At 40.2% G+C, this 12,731-nt stretch overlaps 1 protein-coding gene across 1 annotated transcript in view; it reads right to left on the reverse strand.

Annotated features, from left to right (window-relative positions):
- The window catches only part of LOC106562393 (TOX high mobility group box family member 3), a 60,955-nt gene extending 48,437 nt beyond the window's left edge, over nucleotides 1-12,518 (reverse strand). The window contains exon 1 of the mRNA XM_014127256.2: nucleotides 11,690-12,518. Within this exon, the coding sequence (XP_013982731.2) occupies nucleotides 11,690-11,791 (102 nt within the window). The 5' untranslated portion in view covers nucleotides 11,792-12,518. The remainder of the gene's footprint in view (nucleotides 1-11,689) is intronic.
- Between the last annotated feature and the right edge of the window lie 213 nt (nucleotides 12,519-12,731).

Below are 12,731 nucleotides of genomic sequence, written 5' to 3' on the forward strand. Positions count from 1 at the left end.
CTTCTGTTGCTTCTCTATTGAAACTACAGTATCTGAGCTGTTACGTGACACTTTCTAAGGCTTCCATTGGCTCTCTAAAGCCTTCAGAAACCGGATTGAGGCGTCTCCTGTCTCTGGGCAGATAATAGCAGCTCAGTTTGTCAGTGGACTGCCTGGTGACAAAGAGATTGGAGATGCGCGTTCACGAGATCACGCCATTTTTTCTTTTCCTCTTTGAATGAATACAGCATTGTCCGGTTGGAATATTATCGCTATTTTACGAGAAAAATAGCATAAAAATTGATTTTAAACAACGTTTGACAGGCTTCTAAGTACGGTAATGGAACATTTTGATTTTTTTTGTCTGGAAATGCGCTCGCGCGTTACCCTTTGGATAGTGACCTGAACACATGAACAAAACGGGGGTATTTGGACATAACTATGGATTATTTGGAAAAAAACAACATTTGTTGTGGAAGTAGCAGTCCTGGGAGTGCATTCTGACGAAGAACAGCAAAGGTAATCCAATTTTTCTAATAGTAATTCTGAGTTTAGTGAGCCCCGAAGTTGGCGGGTCTCTGAATAGCTTGCCTGTGATGGCTGAGCTATGTACTCAGAATATTGCAAAATGTGCTTTCGCCGAAAAGCTATTTTAAAATCTGACATAGCGATTGCATAAAGGAGTTCTGTATCTATAATTCTTAAAATAATTGTTATGTATTTTGTCAATGTTTATGATGAGTAATTTAGTAAATTCACCGGAAGTTTTGGGTGGGAATGCTAGTTCTGAACATCACATGCTAATGTAAAAAGCTGTTTTTTGATATAAATATGAACTTGATTGAGCAAAACATGCATGTATTGTATAACATAATGTCCTAGGAGTGTCATCTGATGAAGATCATCAAAGGTTAGTGCTGCATTTAGCTGTGTTTTGGGTTTTTGTGACATATATGCTTGCTTTGAAAATGGCTGTGTGATTATTTTTGGCTGTGTACTCTCCTAACATAATCTTATGTTTTGCTTTCGCTGTAAAGCATTTTTGAAATCGGACAATGTGGTTGGATTAACGAGAATCTTAACTTTCAAATGGTGTAAAATAGTCGTATGGTTGAAAAATTTAAATTATTGCATTTTTGAGGTATTTGTATTTCGCGCCACGTTCTTCCATTGGATATTTGGCGAGGCGTTCCGCTAGCGGAACGTCGAGATGCAAGATTAAGGGAAAACATTTAAATGTCTTGAAATGGCCTAGTCAAAGCCCAGACCTCAATCCAATTGACAATCTGTGGTGTGATTTAAAGATTGCTGTACACCAGCGGAACCCATCCAACTTGAAGGAGCTGGAGCAGTTTTGCCTTGAAGAACGGGCAAAAATCCCAGTGGCTAGATGTGCCAAGATGATAGAGACAGTTATGCACGCTCCAGTTTTCTGTTTTTTTTGTCTTATTTCTTATTTGTTTCACAATAAAAAACATTTTTCATCTTCAAAGTGGTAGGCATGTTGTGTAAATCAAATGAAACAAACCCCCCCCAAATCTATTTCAATTCCAAGTAGTAAGACAACAAAATAGGAAAAATGCCAAGGGGGTGAATACTTTCGCAAGCCACTGTACATCAGACAAACAACTTATGATACTACCTAACAGAGCTATCTTAGAATAGCCCGTAATCTCACTGTCACTAGAACAATCCCAATCCCAAAGCCAAAACTCTGTAAGGTCTAGGCTGCTCTCCTAGAAGACGCATATTACAAGCTAATTGAGTCTGCTGGAAACTACAGGGGTGCGAAAGGTTCACCACGATTAGCTTGTGTAACTGCTGAAGGTCAACGCAGCTCTGCTGAGCAGCCACAAGCCTTCATAAAACCATGCAGCGTATCATTATTTTCACAGTGTTTCATTATGGATTGTTAACCTTGGCTAACTCCCCAACTAACGCTTTAATCAACTGCCTGTAATGTCTCTGATACAATGTTATCATTCTGCTTCTACTTCTCATTTATCATTTATAAAAAGTACCTGTGTCTCATTATAGAAAGAGAGAAAAAGAGAGAGAATAATAAGAGAGCAAGCTCCTTTTCCAGGATCTGCATGTGTCTGGAAAGACACGTGAGTAAGAGCTTCCGAAGAGGAGAGAGGAAGGTTCAGGGTTATTGCCCATTGTCAGAGAAACTAGATCGTTTTCCTAGAAAGGAATGGAGTATGAAAGACTTGTCAATAGCATGTAGTCTCAGGAGGAAACTAAAGGACTCCTCAATGCTGAGGCCTCTTTCTCCTTGGTCTGGTTCCTACCACTGCCATCCCAAACCATAGCCACCTGTGAGGAAGTGTTGAAGAGATGAGCTCCAACAAAAAGCCTAAAATATCAGCTCCTTTCCCAAATGTACTAGGGGAGTCTTCATAAGAGAAATACATTGTGGAACCCTCTCATCAACTCATCAGTTTGCAAACAATCAGAGGTTGCAACCAGCGACCTCTAACCCCCACAAGAATGGTTGCCAAGAAACAAAAGAGAACTTAACCAACTAGAGGATGACTTTTCAGTCTTCTCCCTCCACATCAATACTGCTTTCAGAGATCCAGATGGAGGCCAGCAGCAAAGTGTCCCCTTATTGGGCCTTTATTGGTACATCCTAAATGCAACATTGAATTATGGCAGGGGAAAGGGGATGCACGCTTTTTGTTTAGGACAGTACTTCTGAGGCCAATAAAAATCACATCAGCAATGAAGCAATCACTGTACAATTTTTGGAAACCATCTAAAAAGAGACCACTTTCCAGTTTTAATATGCATATGAAATAAATATTAGAGCCGAGCCAGAGCATGAGAGAAACCATATGTTCCTTGGTGGATAAAAAAATCTATCCATAGGCTAGTGCTTTCTACAAAACGCTACATGTCTTTATCTTTTCTCCAGTATATAAAAGTGAACTCATAAATCTGCACTCCAACTAAATAGTGATTTACAGTAAATGTGTGGTACATTGAGAACAGATAGGGAAATGCTAGTCAGGGGGGAGTATGTTACATCTCAAAAGATGGGTTCAGAGCGGATATGTGAAAGGGATTTGTGTGGTTGCCAGACGTGTTATTTTATTGAGAGTAATGGTGCACCCCATAGGCTGATACAATCTGACAACAACTTAATGGTTATTGAATATGTTAGAGAGAGTTTGATGTTTTAGTAAAATATCTGTTTTTCTCTCTCGCTTTTTCTCTTTCCCTGTTTTGATATTGGGGCTCACTCACCATGTGTCTTATTTCATATGTTGGCATAATGATGAATAGTTTTGGGTTGTACAGTCAAGCACTTTTATTCAGAAAAACATTCCAGGCATCACTGTGAACTGATTGCTTTGGAAACGTGTGTCCTTGGAGCTATGTACTACAGGCAGGAGTTGTAACTAGAATTGTGTACTTGTACACAAATAAATTAATACTAAGTATCCATATATGAGATTAATGCTTTCTGACAGAGAGGATAAATGATCAATATATGAATAGGCATTACTATCCAGTTAAAGAACAATGGACACAATCAACAATTTAAACCCATAAATAAACAACAAGAAACAGAGACATTCTCCCAAGAACAGTTCTTCCAAAACTCTCAGAGCTAGGCCTACACAGAGCAGAGAGACAGACAAGGCCATGTCAGCAGTGTCTATGTACTGTAGATCTCTGATACCATTTAATTCTAACATAAATTATGGCAAATTACATTTCCAGGAAAAACAAAGGACTTTTCTGCAATAGAATATTCTTATCATTCTAATGCACGTCTATAAAAGATCCAATTAAAATCTGGCAGAGTGTGATGGCGCTTTTCCAATTTATATTAGCTTTGAGGAAACTATTAAAGTTTATTTATTAGGTGAAGATGACTTTAAATACTACAGTATTAACGCTGCAGTAAAATTGGATTAGCAGAGTGAGATTTTAACATTTACCCTGTTACCACATATATAACGTTGGGGGAGGGGCAATCTACGATCAATGACTATGACCTTCTGAGGCCAACATGGCTCCCCTATTTCCATAACACTGACTCCAGCTGTTGGCTTGGGGACCTCTGCACTGGTTGGGAAAATGTAAGAAAACAGTTTGGAAAAGAAGATAAACATAGCCGTTAAAGTCAATGTGTTCTAAACGTGACACAGATTATTTGGTTACTACTGTATTACAGTAACCAAGGCATAGGTCCAAGTTACATTAAATCACCTATTGAAAAACAGTACGTTGTTACTGTGGTTCATTTCAGTCTTCCATTTAAACATTCAAATAGCTGTTGTATTACTCCATTTTCTGTGTTATTTGTTCAGCAGGTCTAATGGATATTTGCCCACCTGCTGCCATTGTCTTCTCCCTAAAGGACGACCTGGTGGTGACACACACTGAGCATTATGGGAATGTTGCATGGTCGTGGTGGTGCTACGGGCAGCTGAACAAAGGATAGCAGTATGGCTGCGTGTGATATTGCACCCTATTCCCTATATAGTGCACATCGTTTTACCAGGGCCCTGGTCAAAAGTAGTGCAAACGGAATTAGGTGGCATTTTGGATTCACATAAATCTCCTTTGCCTTGTACTTAATATCTCACTCTCAGTCCCTACAGCACATAGCTCACTAATGAGGTGACATTTCACAGTCACGACAATGCATTGCCCTGCAAATGAACGTCATAATAACAGTCAGAAATACCTTGATGAGAAGGAAAATACTTCCTTTCTGAACAGTAAGGGATGGTCTGAAAAATAGCACAGGCAAAAATTCTAACAATTGAACTTTTAAGTCTCGTTTTCTTGACAGGACCTCCTATTCACGTGTTGAGTGAAGGGGGTCATGCATATTTGATTTTGTAAAACGTCACATTTCTAATCTATCTACTAATTAAATCTGTGTTGGATTAAAGGTTAAATCCAGGGGAGATCAGTTAAATGTTTTTGATACAGTCCCCCGTCAGCCCATTACAGGGCATTAGAAATTAGGTATGTGAAAAATGTGATGGCTGCCTCACTGCAACAGTGCTTTAAAAATAAATGTAAGTGTCTTAACTGCAATGCTAATCATTTATAGGACACAGTTTATTGAATCACCCAGCCAGAACTGATTGACTGGTCCCACTGCTTAATTCACAGTAAAAGCAGTTTCTGTGGCACATAATCATTTATTCTCTCTCTTTAAAGATGGAATCCTTAATGGTGAAGCTGTCATGTCCGTTTGGGATATTATAACACTGAAGAAGTTACAGCAAACAACAAACATAGTTGTTTTGCCTCGAACACCACTGCACGCTTCGATAGAACAGCAGAATATGTACTACACAGGAGTTTGCTGGCACCTTAATTGGGGAGGATGTGCTAGTGGTAACGGCTGGAGCGGCATCAGTGGAATGGTATCAAATACATCAAACACATGGTTTCCATGTGTTTGATGCCATTCCATTTGCTCCATTCCAGATATTACTATGAGCCGTCCTCCCCTCAGCAGCCTCCACTGATGTACTGCAATTTGTTGTACCATGCTGCTCATTTCCATTTGGATGCTGCTCACCTCCGTTTAGTCGACAAAACAAAAACAATAACAATGGCGCTGGGGTGAACCGATTCTATCTTTAATAAGTCAGTGAGGTTGATGCTGTCAGAGATGTAGTGAGACAAAGACAGATTGAAATGGTTTATCGTGGTGAAAAAAGATCTCATGGTGAGTTAGTAGACCCTGGTGTGATATAAAGAGACATGTTAGGCTTGCCTAACGACTCACCCTGAATGTAATTCCTCTGCTCTATCAATTGCTCCATACATTCAGTCTGAAACTGTAGTTTGTGTGACTTCAAAATGAGGGGAGTTGTACAGAACAAATTAATTAGCGATTGGAACTTCTCTAACAAGTCTAAACAATCAGAGTACCAAAGTTAATGATGTCATCATGTAGGCCGGCTCTGGACCAATCCATTGGTTTCTGGGACCAATCAGAACGGACAGAATGTGTTTACATTCTAGAAATCGTTAGAGATAGAGGCAATTCCAGACTCAATGTGGAGAAGAAACATCAGTTGGCCAGAGCGATGTGGATGAGTAGCCAGGCAAATGCTTGGCTGTGGTTTTGAAGCCTAAAGAAGGTCCATCTAGGACCCTTAGACAGGGGACATGCTACAGCTCAAGTTTCCAGGGTACAGTACCTTTGTTAAATGATTCAGAACTTTGACAGTTTAAGCAATACTGGTTAAATGAGGCCTTTCTCTCTCATTCACTTGCAGATGTGTCATGATAAATGACCGTAACCCTACACCGAGCATGACACCTCAGCTCTGAGCTACTACCCGTCTATTATATCTGAGTGCTGTGGAGCTGTAACAGTGACACGGCTGTTGGCTTGTCCAGAGAGAAAACAGAACCTTCTGAGACAGTCTCTGTTCCCATGTCTATACTAGCATACTACTTAAAAGGATGCAATGTATCGGGCATGTGTTCTATGTAGTAGGCTAGTGTGGACATTCCGAAATCAAATCACATTTTATTTGTCACATGCTTGGTAAACAACAAGTGAAATGCTTACTTATGGGCCCTTCTCAACAATGCAGAGAGAAAGAAAATAGAGAGATAATAGAAAAGTAGATACAAAATGAGTAACTTGGCTATATACAGGAAGTACCAGTACTGAGTTGATGTGCAGGGGTACGAGGTAATAACATGGCTATATACAGGAAGTACCAGTACTGAGTCGATGTGCAGGGGTACGAGGTAATAACATGGCTATATACAGGAAGTACCAGTACTGAGTCGATGTGCAGGGGTACGAGATAATAACATGGCTATATACAGGAAGTACCAGTACTGAGTCGATGTGCAGGGGTACGAGGTAATTGAGTTAGATTTGTACATATCGGTAGCTATAAAGTGACTAGGCAACAGGTTAGATAATTAACAGTAGCAGCAGTGTATGTGATGAGTCAGAAGAGTTGGTGCAAAAAGGGTCAATGCAAATAGTCCGGGTAGCTATTGGTTAACTATTTAACTAACTATTTATCAGTCTTATGGCTTGGGGGTAGAAGCTGTTCAGGGCCCTGTTAGTTCCAGACTTGGTGCATCGGTACTGCTTGCTGTGCATGCCCATTACATCGTTTCATTCTAAGTAGTATGCTAGTGTGGATATCCAAATGTAGCAATACTGTGTGAACTCTATCTACATGCAGCCTGCTGGCTGATGATGGTGATGTGAGAGGAGGAGATGGAATGGAATGGATTCATGAGCACTGGGTGGTGGTTGGATTAAAGATGGTCTTCACGAGAGCAGATCAGGGTAATGGACTGTGTCAGCATGAGATTTACATATTCAACACCAACCACAGCCTCTCTCTCCAAATCCACCTTGTAAAGACAGTCAATCGGTCCCAATGTTGCACACAGGTTCAATGGACATATAGACGAGGCCTCTTAAGTGTTGATTTACGTCAGTGTAAAATTCAAAAGTGCACACCGCAGAGAGATACAAACACAAACAGGAGGACACTTGAATGGATATTACTGCACTCAGCCAACACTCTGTGTGTGTGTGTGTGTGTGTGTGTGTGTGTGTGTGTGTGTGTGTGTGTGTGTGTGTGTGTGTGTGTGTGTGTGTGTGTGTGTGTGTGTGTACACACATTTCAAGGAATGATGCATGTAATAGCTTAGATCATCTACGGCACAGCCATAGAAAACAGAGAGTATGATCTACTAATGTTTCCACCACAAGGCCACCTCTAATATACATACACACATCAGTTTAATTAATGCAGAGTAACTCACTTTCGGACAGAGCATCCATTAGCTCAGGGGTACCAAGTACTGTACTTCAAGTGAGCGAGCTAAAAATAAATTTCCCCAATCTCAAATGGAAAACTGGGTCTTTAATAAATCTGTTGAACTAGGCTTCTGACAAGCTGCAATTAAAATGCCCAGGAAACACATCAGCTTTTCACTTCCTCAACATTTAAACCTTTAAACATATAACTTCGGTTACATCCATTAACTTCAGAAAACAGAAAAGTAAGCAGCTTCTCGGGGTACCAGCGATTTAGAGTCCTAGTAGTGTTTGGATATGTTTACAATGTGTGTGGTGAAATGGCACCAGCTGTGTACACTGACAAGATGCACACGGCCCACTGTGTGTTTGAAGAGCGTCTTAACCCCTTCACTACCACTCCACAGACGGGACAACAAAGACCACGGGAGGCTAGCCAATCTGGCTGTAGGGGACAATGGGGAGATATTGCCCCAAGGGTTTTCTGGTGTGAAGGGACTGTAAATGTAGCATCTCTGAGTCTATTTATGTCCTTTTTGCTTTGTTTCCTATACATATGCAAGGGACAATAGGATCCAACTCATCCTCAATCAGGCTTTTGTTTCACCTACATGACTCATTTAAAGGCACAATAAAGTCCTAGAGTATGCCGACTGCAGCTGCAGCCTTCCATCCTCATGTGTTATGCTGTGAATAACTTACCATTTGTTGTTCTTACAGTGTATGTAGTCTATTACGTATGACAGATGAGTGGTTGATACAACTCAAAGTTGAAATATAATCAATTGATAAGCGTTTCCTTGGATAAGAGGAAACATATCCATTTGGTACAGTCACAGAGGCTATTAGTCATCAGAGCCAATCAGCTGTTACTATCAACCCTGCTCAGTGAAACACACTTCCTGTTTACAGCGGTTGTCATTGAAAGGATTCTTGGAAGACAATCACCCACTCTTCCGTAATGACACCTTTTAAACCAACAGAAAAGTATGGCTACAGACAGCGGAAAAATTCTATCAATCACAGTTAACACAATGCTAATGCGTATTACATCATCTTTGGATCTGAACATAGCCATCCACAATTTATAATGACTTACTGGCAGTATTAGTAATAGTTTCACAAACTAAAGCTCTGTAGTAGTGGCAGTGCTGCAGGTGCAACCCATTCCTCAGTTACATCTGGTAACAACCAACTAATTACCTCTACCAGTGCAGCTAATGAAATGAATGTATATTACATCTAAAACATTATTAAACTTCAGGGGAGTATAGCACAGGACTATAAATGTGCCAGTAACAGGGGAGGTGGGGGGGGGGGGACGCTCATGAACAAAGGCATTTCAGTCAATCAAACGGTCAAATCAAACCTGACTTTGAGACATGCTAAATGTAAACCAGTACAGTTGAGAAAATACCAAAAAAGCTCATAGCCTTTAGTAGTGTCCAATCTGAAGAGTTTTCCCAGTTATGTAGACCACAAACTGTCCCACATTTAAACCAAGGGGGACATATAAAAGATTCAACTTTTGTGATAGAAAAGGAGAGAAAATACACCCTGATGACCAAAAATAATCTAGGCATGTTTTCATAAGGTTTCAGAAGTGAAGCCGGGCTTCTTGTAAATTTCACTGACTAAGACCACATGTGCTCAGTATAAACCAAAGAGCCAGTAAAAGCTAAGTCATTGTCCCAGATAAATTGAATGTAATGTAAGACTGCACACAATTTCTGAAGTACCAACTACCAACCAATCAGTGGCTAAAAAGAGTCCCTGTGGGTATATACCCCTAAACATAGTTGCTTTGTGTCCCAGCTTAAATCAAAGCACTTTACCAACGTCACCCTGCTGAGACTGCCCTGTCATACACCTGAACACAATCCGCACCATTAAATATTAAAAAGGTATAGAATAATAGGTAGCATAGATGAAGTGTGCTTTAATTCAGCTCTTAATTACATTTATCATCAAGGGTCCGAGGTTCAATTCTACTAGATTACTAGCAGTTCATGTTCCCTTGTAAAGTACATGATATTAACATATTCCCTTCATCTCATTGCCAAATCACGGCTGGATTCATTAGTCATGAATCATGATGACTGTAGTACCTAATTAAGTGTGTGCCACTCATGTGGATGTTTCTGTAGATTTAAAAGAATCTGTGATGTTTGAAAGTGCCTCTGGGCCCCATTGTGATTAAAACTGAATTATTTCCTCAGACAATATTTTGAGGGTGTTACTGTTTATACATCACATTGAGTACCCATTGACATTGACCAAGACACTGTTAAAGCTTCTTGGAGTGGGAACTTGACATGAAAGCTATAATAAATAACTATGTTATCAACCCAAGTTCATTTGAGTCTATACAACTTGAAAACCTGACACATCATCTGGATGACTAATGTTTCCTCTCAATGAGTTTGGTCGAATCAGTTTGGGGATGGTGTGTCTTGCATTATGCAAACACATGCAAATCTCCCTTCCACTCAGCATGCAGGGGCTTCTGAATTGGCATGTGATATGTGGTTTGTGATGAGACATGTTGCAGAGGGAGTGCTTCATTTCCTCTCCCTCTCAGACTACAATTGCATTTTGGCCTATTCCTGACAGAAAGACTATTTCCTTTCTTAAACTTCGGCCCGTGGAGTTTTCAAGCAGACACAAAACCACACTTTTGTGTCAAAACCACACTTTTGTGTCTATTATAGGACAGTCAAACAAATGTGGTTGCACTTAGGAGCTTTAACAAGCCTGGGCTATTTGGCAGAGCAGACGCAAACACTGCTCTGGTCTCAGAATGTTCTCAGAACAGGATTACAGTATGTTTTCTATTGGTTCTCAGAACAGTTTTAGAGGATGTTCTGGGAAAAAGTCTGGAAACTCATTTGATATGGACTGTCTCTCTCTTTTGGCAGCTTACCATGCTTCCACATCCTGAAGATGTTGTCAAATACAGCTATTATCCTTTTCAAAACAAATACTCCTTTGTGCTTGTGATACAAAAATACCAAATATCTGCTGCTGGTTGTGTACCAAACCACCTGTCAGTCTGGGACTGTTTGTGTAAGGATATCTCACATAGGATAACCCTACTAGGTACAGTATGACATTTTTTTCAAAACACTGCAACACATCAGTAAACAGGGACATATTATCTGTGAGCAAAAGAAGCGATCACGATCTGAAACAACAGCAGTTGAATCAGACATCAGATATCAATATAAACAACCTGCTCACTTCAAGGATAATTCATATCTTTCACAATTCATGAATTGGCCTCAAATATGACCAGCTCTATAGGTAGTGACATCACTTTATCATGTGCCTTCAGTGAATCTAAAACATATGAACTGCATGTTGATTGGTGATATAGACTACAAGCTTCAGGTGGAATTATAAACACTGCCCATTACATGATTAAATGATTATGAATCAAGTCACTTTTTAAAGGCTCTGTCACACATGTAATCAAGTTGATCACTCATTGTAAAGCAGCAGTGTCACTGCCACCTGGCATGCATAGCTTACTCTGCAAGAGACAGGATACCAAAACTTCGTCCAACAGAGAGATGTGCTATATGAGAAAGCATTTCAACGCGTAAACATTATGGCATGCAGAACTCCAGCACCAAAGGAAGATGGTAACTTGCCTAATTGATAAAAGTGTGTAATGCACTGGTAAAACGACCTCTTGTCTTATTGTGTTATTCTGTCTATTTTATAAAAACATTGTAATGCCAATGCAGAATAGGATTAGATGATGAAGTAGCCTAATTAATTCTCAAAGAAAACATTCCCAATCGTGTACAACACCATTTGCCATTATATCAGTCGGTCTGGACTAAGGAAGAATGGGGTTTGAATGCAGTGTGCAGAAACAAGATAGAAGTACGCAAAACAATGTAGAACATAAATGCTCACCTTATTATAGTTGTAGTAGCCCAAACAGTGGGGAAAATCCAGGTTTGGTGGGTCTCCTGGAATAGGATTTCCTCCGGCAGTCGGATAAAACCGAACATCCATGATGTACCAGGCAACAGCGCAGCTGTACTGTGAACAGAGCTCAATTTGTTTCTACCTTTTTACAATCCACGCGCAGAGTGAGAGAAAGGCGGCGAGACGCGCAAGCTTTATCGGGACCGTAAATCAAAGAAATAGAAAGCGGGATAGAAGAGGTAAGGGATAAAATGCGAAGTTTTGTTATTCCTCTTCTTCTCGTTGAAGAAACTGTTCATAGTTTTCAAACCCAAATAACGATTGAGCGATGTCCAAGCTCGTCCTCAAGGTTTATGATATCTGCGCCAAGCCGTGGTGTTTGCCCATGCATTTAGAAGCAGCTGCTGTACACAAAGAAGCCACGCGACCGGCAGGGACAGACTGCACAACCGTCCTTCTCCTGTTCAGCTTGCGAAACAAGATTGAAAACAGAGCTAACGTTATAATAGGTGTATAATAAGAAGTCCGGCTCGTTTCCCCCCCACCCTCTCGTTTTTTTCAGAAGTTGTTTTTCCTCAAGTTTGCACAGTAGTTGGAGAAGGTAGCACAAAGCAATGAGGATATTGTATTCCCTGGAATTCTGCTATATTGTTCCACCAGTGGAGAGTGGGGTTTTGGGACAAAATCTGATACATTTGTCCGGTCAACCAATAATGTGGAATTAGTAGATTTGCTGTACAACACTAGATAGATGCTTGGTTCAGTCTTTGGCTCTGTTGATGAACAATGTGTGAACAAATCGGGCTACTCCCTGAACACAGCACGCCACTCCCATTTAGCCAACGTTTGCCCTAATGAAAACACTGGACAGTTACATTTTACACTGCTTTCAGTCTCTGGGGATACTTTGATTGACATATTTGATATCAAAATACTTAATCAGCAATTTACAAATCTTTTTACAGCAGTTGCTTGAATTGCAAATTGAGTGGGATACAAACAATTTGTTTATTTTTGTAATAAACTG

This window comes from Salmo salar, chromosome ssa11, assembly GCF_905237065.1.
Source record: "Salmo salar chromosome ssa11, Ssal_v3.1, whole genome shotgun sequence".
NCBI classification, from domain to species: domain Eukaryota; kingdom Metazoa; phylum Chordata; class Actinopteri; order Salmoniformes; family Salmonidae; genus Salmo; species Salmo salar.